We start from the raw sequence: 26,489 nt of genomic DNA, 5'->3' as shown, positions 1-26,489 counted from the left end.
CCAACTCAACCTTCCATTCTTCCGAGGTTGGTACATAAAGTGCAGTTTTAAGAAGATGTTGTTTTACTGATTTTCTTGCATTTATGAAATGGTTACATCCCAACTTCAAATGTAATATGCAGTTTCGGAGAATATGCAGTATCTGAAAAGCCGTTCTTTCAGCTCTCAGCGTATTCTTAAATTGAGTAATAACACCTGTTAATCACAGGAACGGACAGGCTGCAAAACTGTATTATGAAACGTATATAACTGAGGCAGTAGACACACACAAACAAGGCAAACGTGAGTACATACATATACAAACAAATCAATAAGGTCATTACTTTGCTATTACAACGTTAAAATTAACGTCGAAATCTCCAGAGCAGCTTCCTATAATTTTCCCCATTTTTAGTAGCAGAATAAAGTATTTAAACGTTTTTCTTTTTGCGGCCTTCTATACAAAAAAAAATCCAGAAGCTTATTTCACCCCTGCGTCACAAATCGGGCTGGGTGAGAAAAATAGCCACCATCAAAGCCAAAAGACAAACAGGGACTGAAACCATTAGTCTGACACAAAAAAAATGCAGATAAATTGATGTATTAGTCAACCGATTTAAGTGTATTTTCCGAACCTAAAAAACAAATAAAACTCTTCGGCTATACCATATCGTATCATATTTTTCTGTTTTCCAGTATAGAGCATTTTGTATTACTGTGGACAAATAGCGGCTATTTTATTCTATTACTATTTGCACAAATTGTCCTGCAAGAAAATATTCCTAAATATGATGGGTGCAGCGATTCGAGACACTTTTAATGAGATATGTGTTGCCTCGCTCATCATATGGAAAATATATACAAATGTTAGAAGTGTGAGGCAACACTGGAGTTCCACGGTGTTTCACCTCCTGCTCGCGCGCAGAGTCTCAATGCAGCACCTGGGCAAAAGCGTAAAATCGGCACAGTAAATCCGATTTCCGTATGTTGTTTCTCCAAAACTCCGAATTGCTGTTACTTTCATGTCCCCTAATAACCAGGATCCCAGGCAGGTCGTGGTAATTCTGGTGCGGGGAAATAAGGAAATGATCACGGGTCACGAGGTCCTCTCTTCTTTCCCTGGTGATCCTTTCCTGCCTGTCTTCACTCCATCCCCATCCTCTGCCCGCCGTTGGCTCTTTTCTCTCGTCCTCTTTCCTATCTGTCCCTCGCGTCTTTTTCACCCATAAGACTCCCTCCCCAGCTCCTCCCAATTCATCAGTCCCGTTCACACTTTTTTAAATGTCCCCCTACCTTCCCTCTCTTCTGCCCTCACTCACCCCTCTGCCCCAGCCGTCCCCTCTCGCGTTTCCCCTATATTTCCTTGTTGGTTCCCCGCTCTGCCTTTCCCTCTCTTTCTTCTCCTCGCACCCTACACAGCTCAACCTCCTCCATTCGCCGTCCCTCCTGCCCGCTCACCGTTGTCCTCACACACTCCTCTCCACTTCGGATGCCCCCTCCTCTCCTTTCTCCCTCCCATCCTCTCACATCCTCCATTGATACATTGTACTCACCCTATCTTTCTTTTGCTTTCCTCTTCCAAATGTACCTCTTGCCCTCTCGGCTCATTCCATGACCCGCCGCTACCCCTTTACTCCGTCCCCTTTCCCTCTCTCTCTCTCTCTCTCTCTCTCCCTCTCTCTTGTGCTTTCTCCACATCTTTCCCTCTCAGCTTTCTTTCTTCCCTCTTACAGTTTCGGTTTCTCTCGTTCTCTCACTCTCTCTCCCCTCCTGCCGTCTCTTTTCCTCTCACCCCTCCTCTTTCCTCGCTCAATCTGTGCCCCTCGTGTCTGCTCTCTCTGGTCACCAGAAGAGACAGCGCCTCCCACCGCCGCAAAAACGCCCGCCATAGAAAGAGCGCAAGGGACAGGAAACGAATAAACAAGGGAAGGAAAGACACACAACCAAGAGTGGAACACTTAAAGCTGCTCCAGAGAGGGGGAGCCGAGCAGGTCCGCCTGGAAATGTACATGTGTAGAGACACTTCCTCGGGAAGGTCCCCCCTCCCCCCGATCAGACCCTTTCAATTATTCAATAGCTAGAGCAGACCAAGTGACTGCCAGGTGCAATACATCAGGCTTAGGAAGGGCTTTCATTAGATTCGGAGAGATTCACGCTGCTCTCTCCCTCCATCCCTCCGCCCTCACTCCTGTGTGGGTGGCTCTGTGTGTGTGTGGGTGGCTCTGTGTGGGTGGCTCTGTGTGTGTGTGTGTGTGCGTGTGGGTGCAAATGCAATAGGTCTCACATTTGCGAAAGATTAAGCTATTGGCATTGTAAATGACAATGCCATTTATTTATCTGTTTTCAAAACCAACACATAAATAAAAAAAATTGTCATTTACAATGACAATAGCTCTAACTTTTACAAAGGCGAAACTGTTGCATTGTAAATGCTTGTTTCTACATGCTGCCACCACATCAGGCGGATTGCGTCTACCAAATATAGAAATTTAAATCATTTCTCAACACCTATCACTTTTTCCTTGACCTGGAAACACCTGACTGGGTTACTATTCAAAGAAACCTTTAATCGAGCATAAAAGGCTGTCAAATTTTCTAGGTCAGCCTATCTACGACAGATGCTCAACACAACCCTATGGTAGTGGCAGCGCTTCAGATAACTACTTTAGCACAGCCTCCCTATCAACTTCCTATCAACAGTCCAGCTGGCAGACACAGAGCATACACACAATAGAACAAGTGTAGGACACTTGAATTATAATGTCGTTCTGGAGATTGTAGGCTGAGTTCCATCTGGACCAGTATTAACAATGACCTTATTTACAATGTGGCTCATGTTTGGTCAGAACCCTAAGTTACTACATAGACAGCCTTCAAGCCTCTGCCCCGCATTCATTCCTTCCTAAATGGGGAAGCTACAAGAAATTAGTATCTGGCTTGTATAAGATTCTAATAAACTGCCTTTACTACCAACCCACTGCCAAATCCCTACTCTACAAATGGAACTAGAGACTTACTAGACAGTACTCAGATAAAGAAAGATCAGACCTCTTTTGAGATCACAACAGAAGAGCTTAAAAGAGTCCCATTTGAAATGTAGCTATTTTTAAATCTTACATGACTGTCATTGGTCTCAAGGACAGTTATTTTGAACAAATCTCTCTCAAATAACCCTGTGCTTGAGACATGCCACACATATTATAGTCCTGCCCTCCACTGCTCTGTACTGGAACTCAGTTTGGTCTCACCTTCACTCAACAAACAATCTGCACTTCATAGCCACCAAGAACTGAACATCTTGCATGATACCGGTGACATTTCTGGGCTCACAAACCATGAAAAATGACAACTAGACACTGTGCTAGTCATGGCCAAAGTCTGCATCCTCAGACACTGGAAATACACCAAGGTCTCTACCCTAAAGGAATGAATGGTATGATGCCATCCTTCAAACGACTCTTTACAACTGCTTGATCTCAGACTGAATAATCTAATTCTCAATCTTCAATGACATTTGGGAACCCTACCTCAAAGACTAGATTCAACTCACTCGGGAACCCTGATCCTATCATTTCAAGGGATAATCATTTTTTTCCTACTTTTTTTTCACCTTAGTCATTTTGCAGCCAACTTATGTGATGCTTGGTTTTGTCAACTATTAACATTTAGTTGTATGGAGATCCCTATCCTTGTTCATAGCCTCTGTTCCAACCCCTCTTGATACCCTATTCTTTGATTACAGCTAAGTAGAGTTAGCTGGGCGAGTTCTACCCTTTTGTCATCACTTCAGCACGCAGCAATTGCTGGGTCTCCTTGATTAATATTTTTTTTCTTTCGTCCAAGAATAAACTGAAACCCTGCACTCCACAATTTGTGAATACTGTTTGTTGCATTCACATACATGTGCTACATGTAAAATGTTATAAAAATGAATATAATAATTATAGGGATGGTGGAAAGATTAGGGCATCTTCTGATTGACATCTGGGGCTGTATTATGCAATGTGGCACATTTTCTGTGTTAGCGCCAGGTGCACCTCTCAAAAGGTGTGCTCCGAGCTAACAAGGAGAGTGCTCTGTATTATACGAACTCATGCTGCCCTGGGGACAGTGCATTCAAGTGAAATACCTAGCGGCTCTGAGGTAGCCGCTCTGTGTTTCACTGTGCAGGCGGCAACCCACTTGCACATTTAAGGGGGATTAGAGATCCCCTTGCAGGGAGGTGCAGTGACTAACTGCACCCGCCTGCAAGGGGATGTCTGGGGGGTCCGTAGGAACCTCTTTAAGAGGGCTGCTATCATGGGGCACACTGACATTTCCCCACCTTTTAAGTGGTGCACTGTGAGCGCACCTCCTGACAGCTTCTTTGCCTCTGCACCCGCATCTATGATACGGCGCGGACACAGAGGCAAAGGGATTCACTCATTTGCATGAGGTCACACCCCCATTCAAATGAGGAAAAGCATTCTTGAGAAAGTGCTGGTGCTACACGTGCACCAGCACTTTCAGTATTACTGAAGATGCTGCACAATTTTATGGGGCCCCTTTTTTAACACCAATTTGCCACAGGGCCCAGCAAAGTAGGCACACATACCGTTGCCCCCCCCAGGGCACATTCTGTTATGCGGCCCCAGGTTTCCTGCAGCCTCTGTTGAACTACCACAGTACCAGCTCAGTCCTGTATGTTTTTAACCTTTGCTGATTGTGAAAAGATCTAGGCTTCTCCTGAATGGCTTAAGCAATTAATTATAGGGTCTGGTCATGTGACTAAGTGCCTGTCCTCAGCACAAATTCTGGAGTCCTTTTCACTGTTTTAGAATGTTGCTCCTTTGAAATAATTGATTATTTTCTGAATTACTGAAGAGTGTGTAGAGCTCTTCAATTGAATCAGCTCATTCAACCTCAGTTTCACTGCTAGAATGGTGGCTGAAATATCCTTTGTGTTTTAAAGTAGCTATTAACAATGAGATTGAGCCATATAATGATAGGCCTGGTAATGGTGGACAGAGATGCATGTGTGATCACAGTGCAGCTGACTCACTAGGGAGACTTGAGTTTAAGCTCTGTCCCTCTCAGTTTAAAGCAAGTCAATGATAATGGTAAAGGCACAATGGTGACAGTGGCATGGCAGTCTCCGCATGACAAACACTACACCAACATGCCTTGTCCGTCCCACCTACTTGTCCACTCCATATAGAAATGGCAGGCTTCCAAGAGTAAGTCGCTTTCAGATGCAGGAGTAAGAGAGAGGGGTTTACTCAAAATACAGCGGCAAGTAATTATAATAAAAACTGAATGACTTTAGCCCTAATGGCGTAAAAATAGGAACAGGGACAATCAAATGTCGAGTTACAGTAGAGAAATGTGGTGACAATGTAAGGGAGATAAATCATTCAAGACAAGCTGCCATCAGCGCAGTGACAGCCAAGTGAGGGCTGTACTGTCGACCTTCGTGTCTCCTCAGCGCCCTCACTAGCGCCCCTCACACTCCTGTTCCTCTCCATCACCAGCATGTTTCAGGCTGCAGCACACACGCCTCAGTCCTGCTACTTTGGAGTTTAGTGGCAGTCTCTGTAGCCAGGGCTGGCCATGTCACACACCTCCTTCTGTCTAAGTTTAAATGTTTTAGTGACTCTGGCCTTCCTTACAATTCGAATAGGTACTCAATAGTAGACAATACAAATATAAAAAAATGAAATAATTTGAAGTTACTAAAACACTATTGGCAGCAGCTGCAACATAATTTCCTCCTCCAAATTTGGCTGATGCATAGAAAAGGACATGCCTGTTAAGCTCGTTAAATTAGAGCATGACTTATTTTCCTGGCACAATCTGTCGGGAAAGTTACTACTCGGTTTATTAGAACTCTGTTATTCAAGCCTAGAGTTTGATTCAGATGGCCCAGAAGCGAGCTTGTATCTCTGTAAGCTGCTCGAGCTAGTCTATTTAAAACACTTTATATTGTTCATACTGAATCAATCCTCCATAGATTATACAAGTCTGGGTCATATTCGTGCTGATTTGTCCATCATTTGTCAACCCGGGTAAATCGCTGCTTTTATGTAAGTAGATAAGTAGGTAGGTAAAATACTTACATAGTGTGGTATTGGATTTTATGGTTTTCTTCCTGAGATAGAAAGGTGTTTTTACAGGGTCTGATAATATATCTTTGGTCGAAGTGCACATAGGCCTACAGCTGAAATCAGCACAGCAGAAAAAACAAAAGAAGGGTGTTGCGGGTTGGTGGAGGTGACGAGGAAAAAAGGGCTGCTTTTAAAACCCAAGTGCAAATGTGGCAATCAGGCCAAAGCTGTAGGAAACAGGCAGAAGCTGAGAGGCTCCTGGGGGGCGTTCCCCTTCTTACAAGCAGCAGAAGTAATACATGTGCCCGGACTCACAAAGATGGTATGGGGAAATGTGAGCACATTGATACTGGCTTTGGGTTTACACCGAGGTCAGTAACTGCCCACCCCACCTTGCATTACAAGAACCAGTTCATTTCCAATCACTGCCGATTACCAATTGGAAACTCTTCCTTTCCAGGCAGGGTACCCTTTAGTATGTTTAAATGAGGAATAACTGCATGCTTTTCCAACGGGCAAAGTCCACGTCTATAAGAACAAGCAAACCAGAAGGGAAACTAGCAAAACCGTTGGAAGATAATACAGACATGACAGGAGCACTAGACTTTCCTCCCCAGAGTCTCCTTGCGTACAGAGTTTACTTTTAGTCTAATAGACTATTCTGTCTGTTTCCTCTGTCCTTCGTTAGACAGACTTGAACAAACTTTAATCTTTCGTCCAAGGCGCAGCAAGCAGAATAAAATGACTTTTCATCGTTGGAAGTAGAATGAGAAGCGTGCTCTTAAAACCAGTTTCGAGTATCTAATGGCATTCGTGCCTGTAGACCAACCATGGAGAGCTGAGTTTAAGTCAAACATGTGCATTATTTTCTGAGTGTTTATTACCTGAAGTGTAATTCTTTGGATGATTGCATTAGCGTTCAATAAAGACAATACATTTCCGTTTTCCTATGCATTTATTTTGTGTCATAACAAAGTTAATCTGCTTCAGGAAACAGACGTCAACTCACTGTGGCCAGCCTAATCAGGCTCCCACAGTTGGCATTACTTGTGAAACGTAATCAGTTTTTTTGATCAACACGGCTATTATTACTTTTTGTTTAAACATCGCCTGCACTAGTTTTGAAGCCCCATTAACCTCCCATAAGGATACTTAATTTACACATTAAGTAGGCCATTGTGATGTAGCATATGTAAATGACAACTGCTATAATATAAGAGGGGTAGTTTACTCCCGTTTGTTCAGAGGCAGCAGTCCTACAGGTAAGTCGAGGTAAGTAGTGCTGCAATAAATTCAATGGCTGTTGTTATGTGATTTATGTCGGGGTGCAAGATTAATTAAAGAAAGGCGCAATATATAAGACATTATTCAGTTGTATTCCTCTTGTAAGCATTAAAATAGCGAGTACACATTTGCAATTGTTGTGAAGTTCATATAGAGTGTCGGGAGGTATATTTACTTCTGACTCACGGTAGCTAGATATTAAGGTACCAAATGCATTTGTTGCTCTTTATATTAGTTGAAAAGGTGGTTTATGAAATCATTCTTAAAATAAGTACTTTCCATCGCGCTGCTGCAGTTATAAGTTTGGTCACCGAGCGGCGCTGCTCACTAAGCTGAGAGAGAACGGTACCAGAAGACCTTGCTGATCACGTGGTGCATTAACTGCTGCGAATAACCAGATTCCTGTATAGCGGCGGCCGGCGAGAAGGGCTGTGGGTGATTTCGGAGGTGCATTGGCTTTATTTCAAACATCGCTCTAACTCAAACACTTGTGGAAAACATTTTATTTTCGATAATCCACCATAAATTTCCGTTCATGGCTCGGGCACCGAAACACTGTTACACCGGGGCTCGGGCACCGAGGCGCTGTTACTCCGGGGCTCAGGCATCGAGGCGCTGTGACTCCGGGGCTCCAACAGCGAGGCGCTGTTACTCCGGGGCTCCTCTGCTGCTTCTTGTTGCTCTGCTGACAGTCTGTGGAGCCGCTTCCGCTCAGCTGCGTTATTCCATTCCCGAGGAGATGAGGAAAGGCGCTTTTGTTGGGAATGTGGCTCTGGATCTGGGGATGGATACAAAGGAGTTATCAGAAGGCGGAGCCCGGATTGTGTCCAGAGGTAGGAAGCAGTATTTTATTCTCAATGTAAACAACGGGCATCTATACATTAATGCAAGGGTAGACAGAGAAGAGGTGTGTGCACAGCAAGCCCAGTGTTTATTAGATTTAGAGATTATTGTCCAACGAGCAATGAAGGTATATGCTGTGGAAATTGAGATTCTGGACATCAATGATAATTCACCCAATTTCTTAACTGATAAGATCTTATTACAAGTCATTGAAAATAAATCACCGGGAGCGCGCTTTGTTCTGCCCGATGCCCATGACCCAGACGTGGGGGAAAACTCGCTCCAGAGTTATGAACTTAGTCCCAACAACCACTTTGCACTGAACTTCAGCATCAGCACTAATGGTATAAAATACGCCAAACTAGTGCTAAACACCCACCTAGACCGAGAGAAGCAGGACATTCACCATCTTATTCTCACAGCCACAGATGGGGGTGACCCGGTGAGATCAAGCACAGTGCAAGTCTGCGTTCTTGTTCTTGATGCTAATGATAACCCCCCAGTCTTCAATCAGTCTGTTTACAAAATTAAAACTCTAGAAAACGTGCCCATGGGCACTGTTGTGACAACTGTAACAGCTACTGACAGAGACGAAGGAGCCAACGCGGAATTAACCTACTTATTTAACAATATTGCAGAACCGGTTTTATTGACGTTTCACTTAGATTCCAAAACTGGAGAAATATCCACGGTTAAGCCACTAGACTTTGAAGAAATTGAGCAGTATGAATTGGAAGTGCAGGCAACTGATGGTGAAAGTGCAGAACGTTGCAAAGTGTTGGTGGAAGTGATCAATGTGAATGACAACGGCCCAGAAATCATTGTGTCATCTGTGCTTAACCAGGTTGTTGAGAATAGCCCAGTAGGCACCGTCATTGCTCTATTAGAGGCATATGATCAAGATTCTGGAGAATACGGTGAGATTACATGTCACATCTCCGCACTTCTCCCATTTCGGTTGGAGAAGACATTTGGGAGTTACTACAGTTTGATGACTGAAGGATCACTGGACAGAGAGGAAGTATCAGATTATAACATTACAATTACTGCCATGGATAAAGGCAGCCCTCCAATAAGTCAGACCAAAACCATTCACCTTCAGGTTACCGATGAAAATGACAACCCACCACTGTTTGATCAGTTGTTGTATAGAGTTTTTGTAAGGGAAAACATGCCACCTGGAGCTTCCATATTTAGAGTCAGGGCAACCGATCAGGATGTTGATCTGAATGGCAAAGTCTCTTATTCAATTGTTGGGGGTTTTCTTGGAGACAAACCTGTGACATCCTTACTTTCCATTAACTCAGAAACTGGCATCATCTATGCACTTCGAGTTTTCGACTTTGAAGAATTCCGAGAGTTTGAGGTCCAAATTAAAGCTCAAGACAGAGGCTCTCCCACTCTGGCTAACAATGCCACTCTTGCATTTTTTGTACTGGATCAGAATGACAACACCCCTGAGATATTATACCCATCACCTCCAACAGATGGCTCCTCCGGGGTGGAGATGGCTCCTCGCTCTTCTGAACCAGGCTATCTGATCACTAAGGTTGTCGCTGTTGATGAGGATTCCGGTCAAAATGCCTGGCTCTCCTACCAGCTGCTGAGGTCCACAGACCAGGGACTGTTTACTGTAAATGCTCACACTGGAGAAATCAAAACAGCCCGTCCCATTATGGAAAAAGATGCAATGAAGCAAGTGTTGGTGATTTTGGTGAAGGACAATGGACAACCTTCTCTCTCTTCTTCAGTCACTGTCACAATATTGTTGGCTGACAGCATCCCGGAAGTTGTTGCTGATCTGGGCACCTTATCGTCTCCTGCTGATATTGAATCAAACCTCACACTGTATCTGGTGATTGCTGTTTCCGTTGTTTCCTTCTTGTTCCTTTTCTTTGTCATTCTGTTGCTCTTATTCAGACTTCGTCAGTGGAGACAATCTCAGCTATTGACATCATCTGGAGTTAATTTTAATGCCCTTCCATCCTCACAACTTGTCGGAATAGACGGAGTTAGAGCATTCCTTCAGACCTATTCTCATGATGTGTGTTTAACAACTGATTCATTAAACAGCCAGAATAACTTTCCATGTGTATCTCATTACGTCCACACCCCAATGAACAATGGTGCCCCTGAAAAACAAGGAGCTGTCATGGTTGAAGATCTTCTACATGTAGGAAAAGATGACCAGAACTTAACTCAGGTAAACTGATTAATTTAGAATATTTCCATTTGTGTTTATTCTTTTGTATCATTAGTTTAATGAAAGCTACAGGTTTTGTGTTTTAGAGTCTAGTTTGTTCTATTCAGATAGTAATATTAATACAAATTATAAGCAACCCTATCAGTTTAAAACCCCTTGTGCTCTCATACTTCTCTTCCTTTTCACAAAGTTAAATATCTGATTGCCATTCTATGATATGCAATGTATAAAAGAGGCACAATGCATTCTAGATTTAGAGCAATCTAGAGCAAGAAGTTCTTCGATTTAGCCATTCCACATGTGACCTTCAGTATTAGTGCATTTATTTTTCTCTCATTCATACTTTTGGAAATTGAGAAAAGCATTCCCTGCAGTCTGTCTTTTTGCATGTTTTGCTAATGTGAATTTTCTCAAGCTCAAATGTGCATTGCATTTTCCGTGACCATGTCTTGTTAAACGTACAATTAATCTGGTGTTCTTAAGATGGTCTACAGTTTGCCATGTTGCTCAGCGTGTTGTTTGTCCTGGCTCTGCAAAGGAACTTCCACCAATGCAATTGCATAGTAATACACACACAAGAGACACTAGACAAGAAGGGATATTTAATGTTTGACATTCTACTGACAGACGTCTTTGCTATGTTCCAACTATTCTAGTGTTGTTGATGCACTTCAATTTTTCATCCAGTGATTGTGCTTGAATTTTGTTTCAATGCTGACTTTCATAGAACATACTTTGGACTGTGAGAAGCTGGTGCTATTACTGGATTTGGTGTCATCTTCGGGGGGGAAATCCCTTGTGTTATTTCATTTCATTTTGTGCTGTTGGACAGCAGTTTCTAGAACGACCCTTAACTTGCAGAAGAAATAGAAAAAGACTGATCATTAGAAACCATGCAGAGAGCTGTTGGTTCCAAACAAAATGTTTTTGAGAGAGAAAACACAAGGAGTCAGGTTTCAGAAACATGGAGGTGACATGTGGAGGTAGAAGACACTTCCTTTAGTTAAAGACAATGTTATGTTAGCTGTGTTACTGGGTACTTGCAAACCGCTCCTTTTACAAATTACATGGCCTCTTGTTTGTGAAGAAGCAAGGATTTTTAAATCTCAAATGTCTGGTGTAATCATCAGACAAACACTACCACTGGTCATATGGCCTTTTCTAAGTTGACGTGGAGAGATTCTTAGGAGCAATCATTTACCTTAATTTCCATAAAGAGTGAAAACCAATTAGACTCCAAAAGAAATAGTAAAGAGAATTGTTGTGAATTTATGAGGTTTTATTAAGAAATTTAGTAGGATCTAATTAAGAATTCGGATCTTAAGCACCATTATTGCAAGTTTAAAATGTCTAGGGGGCAATATTATCAAGATAAGGAAAAAATAGAACATTAATAAGAATCGCACAAATAATACAATATGTGCAACAAGTGTGTTCCATAAACAGAAATCCCTAATGTAAATTAAGCAGCTACGGGTCGATTAAGTGCTTTTGGTTAGACAGGTAGATTAAGGTGTCAGCCTCAGAAAACCAAGGTCTCTGACGAGAGAATATGAATGCTTTGGCATTAAGCCTTTTCACTCAGGAAGTGGAGCTCAGCAGAGGTGAGAAGGATCTTTGCAGTTCTAAGTCACCAAGCATCTCCTCCCTAATCTAAGGAACACACACTGTTTTTATGTGATATATCTCAACAAGGCATTAGGTTGCAACATTACAGCTTGTTCTCACTCTTGGGAACCAATAATATTACTTCGGACTCTGGGTGCAGGTAAACTCTCCTGTTTCTCAGAGCAGCACAATAGTACATGCCGTCAATGTCCTTGAATTGTTACACTGGACAGACCGTAGGATACGGTCAGCACTTCCCACAATTTGCCCCCGCCATCCTGGCATCTTCTGCGTTTGATGAGAGACTCGTTGTTATTGTCTGATGCATAACAATAACCTATTCATTAGCTAGCAATAGGCGTCTGGGAAAACAGCATCTGCTATGGAAAATCACATACAAAACAAACGACAATGTAATGGGCAGGCCTCGCAGCCGTGAACATATAAAAGTCGACATTCAAGATGGCAAGAGAAATTAGGTTAACTTTAAAGCTAAATAGGATGTCAACTCTGTTTTTTCTCATAATGGTTGTATGCTGTCCCCAACTACATATTATATGATTAGTTTGTTCATATTAATAAATAATGGCACTCTCATTTTGCTAATAATTGCATGGATTTTATAAATGTAAAACTCTGCTTCGTCAGTTCTTTGTACAGACTTCAATCTGCATGTGTGTCTCTTCCCAGATGTTATACAAATTACACTCTGTAGGGGAAACATTAAACACCTGAGCTATTGTATGAATAATCAAACCTATGAGAAGAGATTGAACACAGATCTGTGTAGCAAATGCAACAATCTCCATAGTTATCTTAACAATGTTATGCCATAAATCTTACTGAATGCATGCAGCTCTACTCATCAAGTTTCTTTACTATTTAATCTAGCCTAACATTCATCTAGCTTATGGCTAATTAAGTAAGACTGCTTTATCCTGGCATTTTCATTGTGGCCACTTCTTTGAGGCAGAGTTTTTTTTTAAAGCATAGGTCGACTCTCCTTGACACTGCCCACTACCTGCACTGCCCCCTTTCCCTTCCCACAATGCATGGATTTCTAGAGTATTTTCTTTCCATTTTCAACACTTCTGTGATCTAAGGTCTCAATTAAAAGTTGTGTATTAATTCCTATGGGCCTGGGAGCAGAAGTTAATAAGTTCTAGTGTTTCAGACGAGATTCCAGCTGCTGTACACCCACAGTCTTTATGTGAAGGTATATGGGAAAACATGGGAATGAGTGTCCAAATGTCGATTCCCACATGACATTTCCCAAAAATTGTAAATAACCATTTGCCTCTGCTCCCGAAATTACTGAGACCTTCTTAATAGTTATCCCGGGCTCGAGAAATAATTATTCCGGAGCACCCATAACTGAGGTCTCCCTATTTACTTTAGGGTTTTCCTTCACTTCACCGCCAAAGTGATTTCACAGGAGTGTATGGTGACTTTCCTCACTTAATTTAGCATGCCTTTTCAGTGATAAGCTGTGTTTCGGAGAGATGCAGAACTACCCCAGTTAATCAAACCTTCAAAATGTTTCTAAGAGTGAGACAAAGTTTGAGGTGGTGAGAAGTGTGCATTTGAATGAATTATTTGTTAACATTGTGTTTGAAGGCTGTGTGCCACAGTGCAACAAGCCTGCCAAGTTCCACAGTAAAAGAAAGGGCCATATGTACATATGTCAGTTTATCAGTTAATATAAAAATAGACTTTTTGTTTACCTTGTAAGTGGTTACAGAAAAATATGTATATTTCTTCACCAATTGCACAATATGAAAAAAAATGATTTCTAAGTTACTTGCGAATGGGTGAGTAGTAGGAGACCATTAAACTCTCTTTGTTTACCTTTAAATAATATATTAGAGGAACAGTAGTTTTCTAGTGTGCAACAGTGGGAAGATTATACAGCTAATGATGTGTTGTTGGTGGATGTGAGTTGTGAATGCCTCCTACAAGAAGAACTATAGCCTGCCAGATTTGTAATCAGATGTCAGTTTGTACTCACGATATGTAGAAGGAGAAATCTTGGCATTGCATATTTTCCTTCTTGAGTTTTCTTGCTTCCAGTCTGACTATGCGACTGCAGCTTGTTGCGCATGTTCCTCTGGGGATCTTGAGCTGGATTGCCAGCTGCTGTTGGGTGTTTATATTGATAGCCTTGTTCATGATGCAGCAAGTCTTGAAAGTGATGTGCGGGCAGAGAGAGCCAATGGAGGTGAGCCTTTGAGTAATTCATATTTGCAGAAGGCTTTATTGAGATAATCGGCTGCATGTGGAACATGTTTAGTAATATCAGGTGAGTAAATGGCGTGCTCACCAGAAAAACATTATTTCCAGTGAAATGGGATAGAATAAGCGCCTTACAGCTGTTCTGAATGCCACTCTTTCTATCATTCCTATGACCTATACGAAACCTGGTTGTTATCCTTTGTTTTAAAACGACCTATCTTGGTTTTTATCTATATGTGTAAACTGTTGTACAGCACTCTGATACCCGAAAGTATCTTGTTCACACTATATAAATTATATAAATAAATAAAATAATAAATAAAATAATAATCTGCATTTGGAAAGGAAGCTTAACTTAACATAATAAACTCAGCTGGTGTCACTTTGTCCTTATTTTGTATTTGGATGGAGTCAATGTTTAAACCTGCAGACGTTGCTCAGTAATTTGTTGTTAGAATAAAGTATTCCACAAAAAAGGTTGACGATTTCTTGGGGGACACCCCAGCTGATGGTGAATTGTGTATTTAAAGGAGCACATCTGGAGCAGATGGACTCTTCTTTAGTTGAGAGGTGATTGAGCTGTTGAGTAACGCTTGGTATCGAGTAGATATGAGTCACCTTTACAGGAGCTCAGACGTTCTTCACAATTCACTTAGAGTGTGGCTTTCTCTGCACTACTTTGTCATCTAATTCCATTTTTTGAAGCATTATTATTGATTGTCTAAAGAAGTTGGGTGATAATGGCCAAATCTAAGATGTTCACCAGAAATGGTAGGAATTGATTGCCTGCTTTTTTTCTTTTTTTTTGGAAGATAGCCTAAGTTCCATTTGTGCTTTTTCACGAGAGCAGGATCTTACTACTGTTTTGGGAATCTGTGAAGATGTCTTCACTTAATACGCATTAATGGTTCTACCAATTGTGACAAAGCTAATCTTCACTAGATGGCTTCTTCACAATTGAACAAATGATGGCATAGCCTGTATATCAACCATTCCATAAATCAAGGGTAAATTAATTTTCTGAACCTGCACTTAGCATTAAGGCCCTTTGAGTCCACTAAACTTTCTGACCTACATGTTAAAAAAATCATGAAATAGGGGAGCATATTTACAGCTACTGAATACCACTAAAGACTATTAGAAGAAAAAACAGAAAAAGGTAATAGAAAAGAATATCTATTCAAATTAGATACATAATTCCTTTATTATACACATCCTATACACAGAATAAAAACTTTAAAAAAATATATAACTGGTAAACATTTAAAGTCTAAGAACAGGTTCATCTCAACTCATGCAGTTAGAGTCAAAATTATACAGTTGAACAAAGCGTAATTGTCCATTTGAAATACAAATGGGTAGACCCAGTCACTTTATCAACTGAGATATCAGTAGATGAGACGGACCAATAAATATACCCGATCAATTATAGTTGAAATATTAATAAGCGAGCCATGACATGGTTTGCAGTTTCCTGCCTCTAGATCAGGCCTCTTTTCTTTGTGGATGTACTTCTTACAAATTGGCAGTGTATTTTCCTTCTGCAAACACACATCAGCTTATTTATAACATGCCAATTTCTAGAAATCAGTAATCTCTATTTATAATCACAGATTCTCAATCTTCTTCATGTACCCTTCGCAAGATCAAGGTTGCACAACACAAGATTCAATCTACACTTCATTACACCATTGTTCATCAATGCGCTGGTTTGCAGCATGGATGTGCACCATTAACAATTTAAGAAGTCCATCAACATAGGAAAGAGCATGTAGTGGCTTGGTGAAAGGACGCTATGTGGAATGGTGATAAAAAGAAGAGACCACCAGTAAGGGGCTCTAAGAAGAGGAGCGTGTGACCTTCTTGAATTGAACAGCACCTGTGTGATTTATGTTTGACTGGTGGCTTTCCCTGTGCTTGTGGGTTTTGTTTCATTTCTGGTTTCTATAGCAATGAGTATGTTGAGGAGGTGTAAGGGGGTAGTTGAGAGGTATTTTTGATAATTTTGACAACTATTTGGTATTTTGGGATAGTGGGTGCAATAGTTTGCACCACTGACTGGGCATTTATTAGCATGCATGATACTCTATAGTCATAAGTGTTGAAGGTAATGTGTCGATGTTTGAATGTGGATGAGATTGCTATGATATAATGATAAATGTGTGCTGGATTGGTGCTTGTGATTATGGGTAAAGTGGAGGATTATGCTGAGTGAGTGAGATAGAAGTCACTCATTGACAGCTTGCCTTCTTTATGTGAGGGTCAAGGCTTCTTGCCCTGGCCCCTCCTAATCCTGATCAGAATAAACAGACTGCCTGCATAAGAGAAGATAGAGCCGTATTGAGGATGTTTAATGCATTGTGATTGAGTGTTTTTTGAAGAGGTGAGTCTTCAACTCTTTCCTAAATTGGAACAGTATTTGGGTGGTCCTAATAGATACAGAGATGTTGTTCTAGATCCTGGGTGTATAGATGGATGGGGCCTGCTGACAGTTTCTTTTTCTTTTTACACATCTTTTTTGGCAATCTTATGGTGCACCGATTGAAGGTGTGCAAATATCCACCAGAGATGGTGAGCTTCTCTGCGAGATGAAGTGGGTTGCTGGTCATGATACCTTTGGCAATGATGCAGCTGTTTTTGAAGATGATCCGAGCCAGCAAAGAGAGTCAATGGAGTTCCATTATGATGGGGGTGAACTGATCATATTTATTCAAGCCCTGGATGAGTCAGTGGTGACAATGACATGGCACTCTTCACATTTTTCACATGGCATACACTACAACAGCATAACTTGTCTGACCTACTCTAGTCGACTTCATATAGAAACACCAAGCTAAGCTGGCAAAACTAAGAAGTTATCAGATGTAGGTGTAAGAGAGTGGTTTACTCAAGGCACTGAGGGTAATAAGAGATAAAAAAAAACTGTGACTTTATCTTAAAGTCAGAAAAATGGAACAAGAACAGGAAAAAATGAAAATGTCAATTTAAAGTCAGGGGGAGTAATGTGTACGAGACTGGAATAATTCTATACAGGTATATCAAAAGTTTGGGGGTCTGGCTGGAACAGGATCTTTCGTTCAAAACCCAAGCCAAAAAAACAGCTGGCACCTGTTTCGGTTTACTCCGCTCAGCTCGGAAAGTTCTCCCTCTTCTCCCCCCTCTCTCAAGGAAGCTGCTAATTCAAGGGCTGATCCTTTCTAGATTAGATTATAGTAACGCCTTGTTTTTGGGCGCCCCAGAAGGAACAATCTCTAAATTGCAGCGGATTCAGAACTCCGCAGCCAGGCTGCTCACAGGCACTTCTGCTAGGGCCTCAGCGAAACAAGCCCCTAGACAACTTCACTGGCTGCCTATTTGTGAGAGAATAATGTTCAAATCTTTGTGTATTGCTCACAAATCTCTGAAAGCAAGGGACCTCCGATTTTGAAGAGACTAGTCGCGCCCTATAAAGCTAATAGATCCCTTCGCTCTGATAATGAATATCTGGCCATAATCCCTAGAGTAAAGAGGGCGCGCACTGGAGGCCGTCGATTTTCCGTGAACGCAGCGTTTCTGTGGAACTCTCTCCCACTGAAGCTGCGAGTGGAACCATGCCACCTGCGGTTTCAGAAACTTTTTAAAACTTTCCTTTTCCCTCAGGGCCCTTAAGCTTCTCTCCCCGCAGGAATTTTGGCTCTTTCCTCAGCGCTGGGATGCTCCCGAGTAACCACGCGCTTTATAAATCCGGTTATATTACATTACATTACATTACAGGTTGCCATGACCACAGTGGCTCCCTGAAGCAGCCAAATGAGAGGTATACACTATAACCCACTTTACCTCACCTTATCATCCTCACCATCACACCTCTCATTTCTACTCCTTTTCATCACCAGCCAGCATCAGGCTGCGCCAAACATACCTTAAACCTACTACCCCAATGGAGCCACCAAAACATTGGCATATGCCAATGATATTGCTATAACAACAACTAACCCAAAGGAGGCCATGAAACTAATTGAACAAGAGGCTGGGGATTTTGGAGCGGTTTCGGGGTATAAATTAAATCCAAATAAAACTCAAATCATATTTAATAACCAACTTAATTATTGTGATATTAGGGTAGTAAAAAATGCAGTTTATCTAGGAGTTAATATCACTTCCAATCTTGACAATTTGGTTAAACTCAATCTTAATCCACTATTGAAACAAACGGACCAAGCTTTGAAGAAACTGCATTATCTACACCAAACTATTATCGGTAGATGTAACCTTATTAAAATTGTATTTTTCCCCAAATTCTTATATTTTTTCAGATCTATCTGTCTAATGTTCGACCAACAAATTTTTAAAGAAATGGATGGAATGTTTTCTCGCTTTATTTGGGGGTATAGTAGATCGTGTAGAGCCATAAAATTCATTAATCTTCCTAAAGATAGGGGAGGACTTGCCCTTCCAAATTTTAAACTTTAATGGTGGGCGACTATTCTCGACTATAGCAGAGCAGTCTTAACCCCAAGCTCGCAATTAGATCAAGTGAGTTGGTCCCGACTCCACATGAATTTATTTTGGGCGAAGAGACAGGAAATCATCTTTGGCGCTTGACTTATGATTGTCACTTCAAAAAGGTTTGCTTTAAAACTTTAAAGGGTATTTATATTGCATGGGGCAATATACGTAAAATCCTTGGGATTGGTAGATTCTCGCACTATACGACTATATATCGAAATCGAATTCTCCCTGAGATTTTCTCCGATTCATGTATGGAACGGTGGGTTAGGCTCGGTATCACGAGACTTGGCTCATTTTATAATTCAACTGGGTTTAGTACATTTGATTTATTAAAAAAGAAATTTGGTCTGGATCATCACTACTTTTTTAAATACTTGCAAATTAGAGATTTTTTAACAAAAAAGGGTGGCGGCAACTCTGCATTCTGGAAAATACAATTAATTGAAACAATTACCCAAAATAATACACTTAATAATCGGGGAAATATACATTAATCTGATTACCATGTTGCCTGACGATTCAGGCAAGCAATTCAAATTTGGCAGAACCTATTCGATATTCCAGAAACCTCTATTCAGATGGGCTTTGATTATTTTCAATCACTCCTAATTTCAACTAAACTACAGTCACAATACTATAAGACTTTTTTCCAACTATTTTATACGCCTATAAAAATAGATAATTGGAGTACAGGCTAGGGAACTCAATGCCCTAGATGTTTACTACCGGAAGTCGATATAATACATATGTTTGCCACTTGTAAGGAACTCTATATTATAAAACAGGAGATATCCATTTTTCTTATTAGAATTTTTAAAACTAAGATAGAGATAACTACTGCTGAAATAGTATTGGGGTAGATGGTGATTCACGACCGACGCACAGAAGGGGATTTATATTTGTTGCAATGGCAGTATTTAGAATATGTCTTACATTAGCCTGGTTTGACCTATACCCACCTACATTTCAACAGTGGCAAGCCCGTTTGTTAGCAACCTATAGTTTGGAAATTGCTATATACAGTCGGAAGGGTCGGAATAAGAAAAAGATAGGGTTAGAAATTTGGAAGCCCTTAGCACAATGGATTGAACATACTGATTAAACAAGGATGTACATGATGTCATTATATTCAAATTTGCTCAAATTATAATTTTTGTATAATTATCCGCTTATTCTGACCTATGTTTATGTTTATACTTTCATTTAACTATCATGCCTGTGCTAGGGTGGAGTGGGGGGACGCGTTGCTTCAATAATGTAAAAACTCAATAAAGATTGTTTTAAAAAAAAATAAACCTACTACTTTGGAGTTCATGGTTGTAGGGTCGTGGTGTCCACGACTGGCCTTGTCACAGAGGTTTCACTCTCTAAGTTTGAATGTTTTAGTGTGGCTTTGGTCTATATTATGATTTAAATAGTTAAACCAAACAATACAAATATAAATAAATATATGAATTCAACATGATGTTTAGTAAAACAAGAAAGCATGTGTTGGGCCTCAGTACTGGAATGGGAAACAGCTGGAACATAATTTCTGCCTCCAAAGTCTGCTTAATGCACAGATAAGCCCATGGCAATACAGCTTGTTCAACCAGGAGCTCGAAACCCCTTCCTGGCTCAAGCTCTTGGTAAGTTATAACTGCACTTATTTGTGATTTGAACCTAGAGTTGAAATCAGATGGACCGGAGACAAAATAATTGTTTCAAGCTGCTCAAATCAGTCTGTTCCAAGCAGTTCACATAGAACTGAATCAGACCTCCATTGATTCTACAGGTTTCAATCAGACTGGAGCTAACTTGTCCATCTGTTGTCAAGACAGGTAAATGGCTGATGTTTTGCCAGTAGATATGTAGGTAGGCAAACCATGTCCATACTGTGGCATACCTTCAAAGCGAAATCTCTGGAACCTGTGTGCTTCTAACTCCAAGTTTATACAAAATGCTGCATTTTAGGCTGTGGAGTGGTGTGGCTCACTGGTTAGAGGCGGTAGACTCGGGAGCAGAGGACGGCCGGGGACCAGGGTTCAATTCCCGACGCGGCAGGGTCGTGGACCAGGGTCAGCGGATTCGATAATTCTCACCTCGGTGCCTACTCTAACCTGGGATCACACTCGGCAACTCTGGGCATTAGCTTGCCTCATCTCCACAACGGCCCCCCACATACGCCGGGGATGCCTGGTTTCACCTTGGAGATACCCAGTAGGGACTATCTCACAGGGAAAGCCAGAACGGGATCCCCAGCGGTCTATTGCGCAGAGATACTCCTTCAGGAGTGGATTCTAGCGCGTTAGAAACCCACAATTAATTAATTAATTAATTAATCAATGCATGTCCCTTTGGCACAGATTGGATGAACACTATGAAAAATAATCCCTTTGGGCTCTTTTTATGCATACACCACAAACATACTGCCTCTAATCATCAGTCTTACACCAGCACCAATTAGACCATGGTCTGGTCTAACATTTGAATATACAGGATTAAACAAGGTGTTAAGGGAGGTCAGTTCGGCCCCTCCCTTGAGTCTCTTACCTCGGTGTATTCAATAAGACAACCGGTTTAGCAATAAGGAGAGATAGATATCCTCCGTCAACTCACCAATTAAAGGTTCAATTTTTGGGAAGATGTATTAAAAGTATTTGTTAGCTTGAAGAAGGTCACGAATCATTAGATACGACCGAAACGCGTTGCTTCCGTGTCTAAGAGAATACCGCAAACAACACCTGGTCTGAATATACATGGTTCATCCATTATATCTGAAATAACATCTGACTAGGATGAAAGGAAGGATTTCTTATGTATACATTGAATGTGATATAATAGCACTTATTGCAAACATTCTTTATGCCTTCAGTGTGTATCAGGTTGATGTTTTTGAGGTCTAGAGAATAGATTTTCAGGTTCTCCCTTATTTGTGAAATTACGTGTTTTTAGTGTGTGTTCTTAACATGATGTTTTAAGAAAATATTTGTAAAGAGAAAAGCTTTTTAAATCAGTCAATCATTTAATACATAGTAAATGAAATAAAGATATATGACGTTCTCATATTATGCTCTGGGTTTCTAATTGGTGCTGGTGTAAGACTGATGATTAGAGGCAGTATGTTTGTGGTGTCTGCATATAAAGAGCCCAAAGGGATCATTTTTCATGGTGTTTACTATTGGTGTCCTATCCCTTTGGCTGAGTTGGACCCCTCTCTTCTATTTTTCGATATCACAGATTGGATACAACCATTTCAAACATCAGGCCCCTGGAGTATTTTGAAACCAGAACAAGGATCACTTGATGTGCTAATTAATGGGTTCATTGTCCCGATTGGAAACATTCTGGTTTGTTCAAGATCTAAGTTACATTTTGATGGTGATGTACCTTCACCGTTCAAACACATTTCTACTTAAATCAAGACATTTGGCTGTTTGTTAAGTGGCCAATGAATGTTTGGTCATTTTCTGTAGCAGATGCAGGAAAACTCTGTGTCCAAGATGAAAGCATTGCTCACATGTACAAATGTTATGGAATTATGAGGGATACAATGCAGCACTTTCTATCTCAGTGGCCTGTGTGGGATATCTGTAGAACTGTGAGGAGTGTATCTTCCCCACGCTTGAAAAGTAAAGTGTGTGGTACTCGACCAAAATATCTGAACTGCATTTTGTCAAACGATAACATTCTAAGACTTTTTGCTATCTTTTTCAAGGTTTAACTGTTTGTATTCGCTAATAGGTATTTCAAACACCTGGTTGTTTTTTGGCGCGGTAAAGCAATCTATTGAAAATCAAGGTGAGAAAAAATCTGTTGTTTTCTGTGAAGGGGCTTTCTAATGTTCAATTATGATATATCTTCCAGGGAGAACAACTTTCTAGAACAAAGGAAATAGATTTGCACTGGTATTTCTTTTTACAGAGACTTTTTACATGGCTGCCCATTTTTCCTTGGGTATGTGGAGCTTTCTTGTTTTTTATTGTTCAATTAAAAAAAAAAAATCCTTGACACCTTTTATTTCACTTTTGTTTACAATTCCATAATTGTATCAAGGAGAGGATATGACATAGCAGCCAGAGCTGCTGACTCGGGAGTTGATGTTCCAGATTTGTGTCTCAGCGTAGGCTCAACATCCTGTGATTCTAGGTAAATCACTTAATCTCCCCACGCCCATGGAATCTCCCCACGCCCTGGCTGCTCGGCAACTTCCTGCTGATAACTACCTAACCTGAGCCTTTTGAAGGCAGTAACACAGCAGCACAGCCTCAGAGCGAGTGGGAGCTTGAGTGGTGGTGAACTTTAGAAGACTAACGTGGCCTGGGAGCGCCCTGAACTGTGCTGGTGCCATCTGAATGGGTGCGGCCTACCTTACTTACGGACCCAGTCGATGAACTAATGCACCCTCAATGCTGCTACTACAAACACCTTTGGCCTGATGGCTACCAGGTTGCCAGCCGTGGTGCGCTCCTATGCTAGTGGATGACTTGTAACGATCTGTAAAGGCTAGAGACCCGGCCCACAGCACATAATCACTGGTGCTTGGAGGCGAGAGTATTACCCTCTGCTACCAGATCTCGTACATAACATTCCATTGCCCACCCACACTTACAGTGGTCCAACCCTGGTGTCTTTCAATAGCTCTGTCAGAGACCTCTATATTCAGTGAGCCTATTCACTCTACTGGAGCCTTCAGTGCTGGAACCTGCCTAGACCCTCTACATTCATCTGGCAGGATTGCCAGCAGTGTCCTCCTTTGACCCTGATTCCTAGTCTGCTAAAGTTGGAGGCCTTCCTTCTTACCTTACGTACAGTCCATTGTATCCCCTTCAGATAGATTTGCTGGCTAGGCCCTATGGAGGATATACATTAGTTCCTCTTTACAGACATGTGTGGCTGGCAAGGCAAAAACTCTCTGCCTGCCATGGCCAACAGCATGCTGGAGACGACAATGATGGAGCTCACAGATATCAAATCATCCCTGGACTCGATGCTTGAAGCCATCAAATCTACAGCCTCAGCTTAAAATCTCTGCTTAATGATTTGAGCTATTTCAACCCATGGCTAGATGCCACAGATCATAAAGTGGAAGCCATGGAGGACCGTCTTACTATCCTGGAAACTAATCCTGATGTCAGTAGTGAGGTATGGCACCTACACAGGAAACTGGTGGAGGTATAAGATCACAGTCGGACGAGCAACGTCTGCTTCCTCAGGGTAATGAAGGATTTAAAAGTTAGGAATACCAAAGGCTTCCTCACCTAATTCCTTTCTGAGCTTATGGGTCTGACCTTCACGCCCCAACTGGAATTACAGAGAGAACAAAGAGACTGTACCAGGGTGAACGCATGGCAAAATACTCCTAGGCTGATCATCGCATGCTCAAGCCCAACAACTTATCACTGCAGTAAAAACGTCACAACTGCCCTTTTCATAAAAAAGATGCCAGGAACCATATTGTGGCTGACTTTTCCCATAATACTATAGTGTGTGGAAGAAATTCCTAGTACTGAGGCCAAAACTCAGGAAGCTTGGCATCAAATAGGTACTTCTGGATCCAGCTACTATGCGGCTTACCATCGATGGCAGGCACAATGAATTTGAGGACCTGAATGATCTTGAGAACTTTCTAGTCTGTCTGGACATGGCAGTTGTGGGCACCTTGATACTGGTGACTGAGCCACACAACTCTGAGTGACAAGATCTGGACTCCCCTCAAAATCAGGGCCGTCCCACTAGTGACACTTCCCCTGAACATCAAAGATTGTATACTGTACTGAAAAGATGTGGAAAGAAGATGCCATGAGAAGTTACGGGTATGGCTACTCCCTCATCAAACCCTGAATGTTTTGACCTCCTAAGAAGTACCCTTGGGAGATATTAGAATTCCTTATGGGTCCTATTTGGAAAGATCCACATGATAGCATTTAATGTTTACCTCTAATAACATCCCTTTTACCATGGATTAATATACCCTTGGGGCTAGTTCCCTATTTTGGACATATTTCCAAAGGTGCACTCCTCGCTAATCAATTGCAGTTTCAGTGTGCCACCACATATTATTGGTTTGCCCTAGCAACTCTCTTTGGAATTCAACCTGCCTGGGGTAGGTCTGGACTGTTTGTTGATTGTGGTGCTGCCTCACAAGGGTGCTGGGCGGGAATAGGGCTGGGCGATTCCATCGGCTGTGGAAAGTGGTTTCTCCCTCGACATATTGTTTGTTAAACAAAGATACATTTAGTACTCTCCTTATGCAGTAATTTGGCCGTATAATGCTATATTGTAGAGTTGTCAATAGGGTCTTTTTCATCACACTAAATACTATCAACATACTACCATCACCTTTCACCTTAACAGACATAATTATGCACCACCCTCAAATGATCACTTTTACCATCCAGATCTTTATACATCATCTCTTGAAATCCCCTGAACACAATTTACCTGACCACCTGCTCTGCCTCCAGTTGCCGATTCCCCCACCTGGACCGGGAAGTATGTTATCTTCACCACAACTTCCAGTAACTGGACCACGCATCATGTTCTCCCCACCGCGGCCCAAATAACTCTGTATTTTCTCCCTGAATGTCAATGGCCCTACTCATTGTATTAAGTGAAAGAGGATACTCACGTCTGTTGCCTCGAAGGCCTATGACATAGCCCTATTGAAGTAAACACATTTATCGACAATGGAGTCGGACAGGCTAAAGTGAGATAGGGTTGGGTTTTTTAGGTCTCGTAGAGAGACCTTTTGCCATCCGTCCACAAAGCTGACTTTTTACGATGAGGATTTTCAACAGTTCACGTTAATCCCAATCACGTGACCTGCTCTCATGCACGAGCCTTCCCCCTGCCAGCAGCCTTTCTCCCTTCACAGCCATCTGTTCCTCTCTCCCCGCCCCCCGCCGTCACTTATTCACGGCCGCGGGCCGTCCTAATTGCATTTTTTTCAGCCTGGCTACTTCAAAGATTTCGGGTTCGGCTGCCCCGCCCCCTGCAATGCAGAGAGCTTCTTTTGCGTTTCTTTTTTGCTCTCTCTCCCTGCTTCGGTCTGGTTTCTGCTTGTTTTACCATTTTTTTTTGTTTGTAGCTTGCTTTTCAGAAAGGGAGCCATTTATCGGCAAAGCTGCTGCTTCTGTCTGCCCAAAGCCTCTTGTTGCACAAACGAGCTTTCAGAGGAGTCGTCAGACCTGTCCTATTGCGAAGAGAGTCGAAGTGCAGAGGATACACATTTTCCAAATATTAGATTAGTTCGGAAGCACATTGGAACAGGTGTTCATGGCCTTTTACTGCTTCCAGTTCTGTCTCTTACATCCCCTCGGGTGGCACATTCTTACACTGACCTTTTCTATATTTTTTTACCTGAAATTAAGGTTTTGCTCTCTGCTCATTAACTTCCCTTGCATCTTAATTAGTGTCATTGTAGAGGTACTGCACCTAGCATACAGTCGAGATGTCTGTCTCATCTGTTGAAACGGAGGGTAAAATAAAGCAAATAAGAAATATAGCTGTGTTTGTGTCCGTACTGGACAGAACTTACATTGCACAATAGTTAGAAGTGGTCACTTCCAAACATCCACAGTGGTAGCAGGATTCACCTCTACTTTGAGGGCCTCCGATTAGAATGTATGTTGTTCTTGACCAACCTGCTCGGCACTTTGCAAGAGCCAGCAAAAGTCTGTTTTGACAAGGGTCTTGCAAATTCATCAAACGTCATTAGCAAAGCAAGCACGCTCGTCTACCGAGTAGCTCCTGCTTCTCGGCGCTGTGCACGTGAGTCCGAAGGG

General features: G+C 41.7%; 1 protein-coding gene across 1 annotated transcript in view; it reads left to right on the top strand.

Moving 5' to 3' along the window:
- The first annotated feature begins 7,881 nt into the window (after positions 1 to 7,881).
- The window catches only part of LOC147702760 (protocadherin gamma-A6-like), a 33,153-nt gene continuing 14,545 nt past the window's right edge, over positions 7,882 to 26,489 (top strand). The window contains exons 1-2 of the mRNA XM_086929445.1: positions 7,882 to 10,392; positions 14,071 to 14,218. Coding sequence (XP_086785571.1) covers positions 7,882 to 10,392; positions 14,071 to 14,218 — 2,659 coding nt within the window. The remainder of the gene's footprint in view (positions 10,393 to 14,070; positions 14,219 to 26,489) is intronic.

Source organism: Lissotriton vulgaris, chromosome 7 (genome assembly GCF_964263255.1).
Source record: "Lissotriton vulgaris chromosome 7, aLisVul1.2, whole genome shotgun sequence".
NCBI lineage: Eukaryota > Metazoa > Chordata > Amphibia > Caudata > Salamandridae > Lissotriton > Lissotriton vulgaris.
The sequence above is the reverse complement of the archived record's forward strand: the minus strand, read 5'-3'. Positions and strand labels throughout refer to the sequence as shown.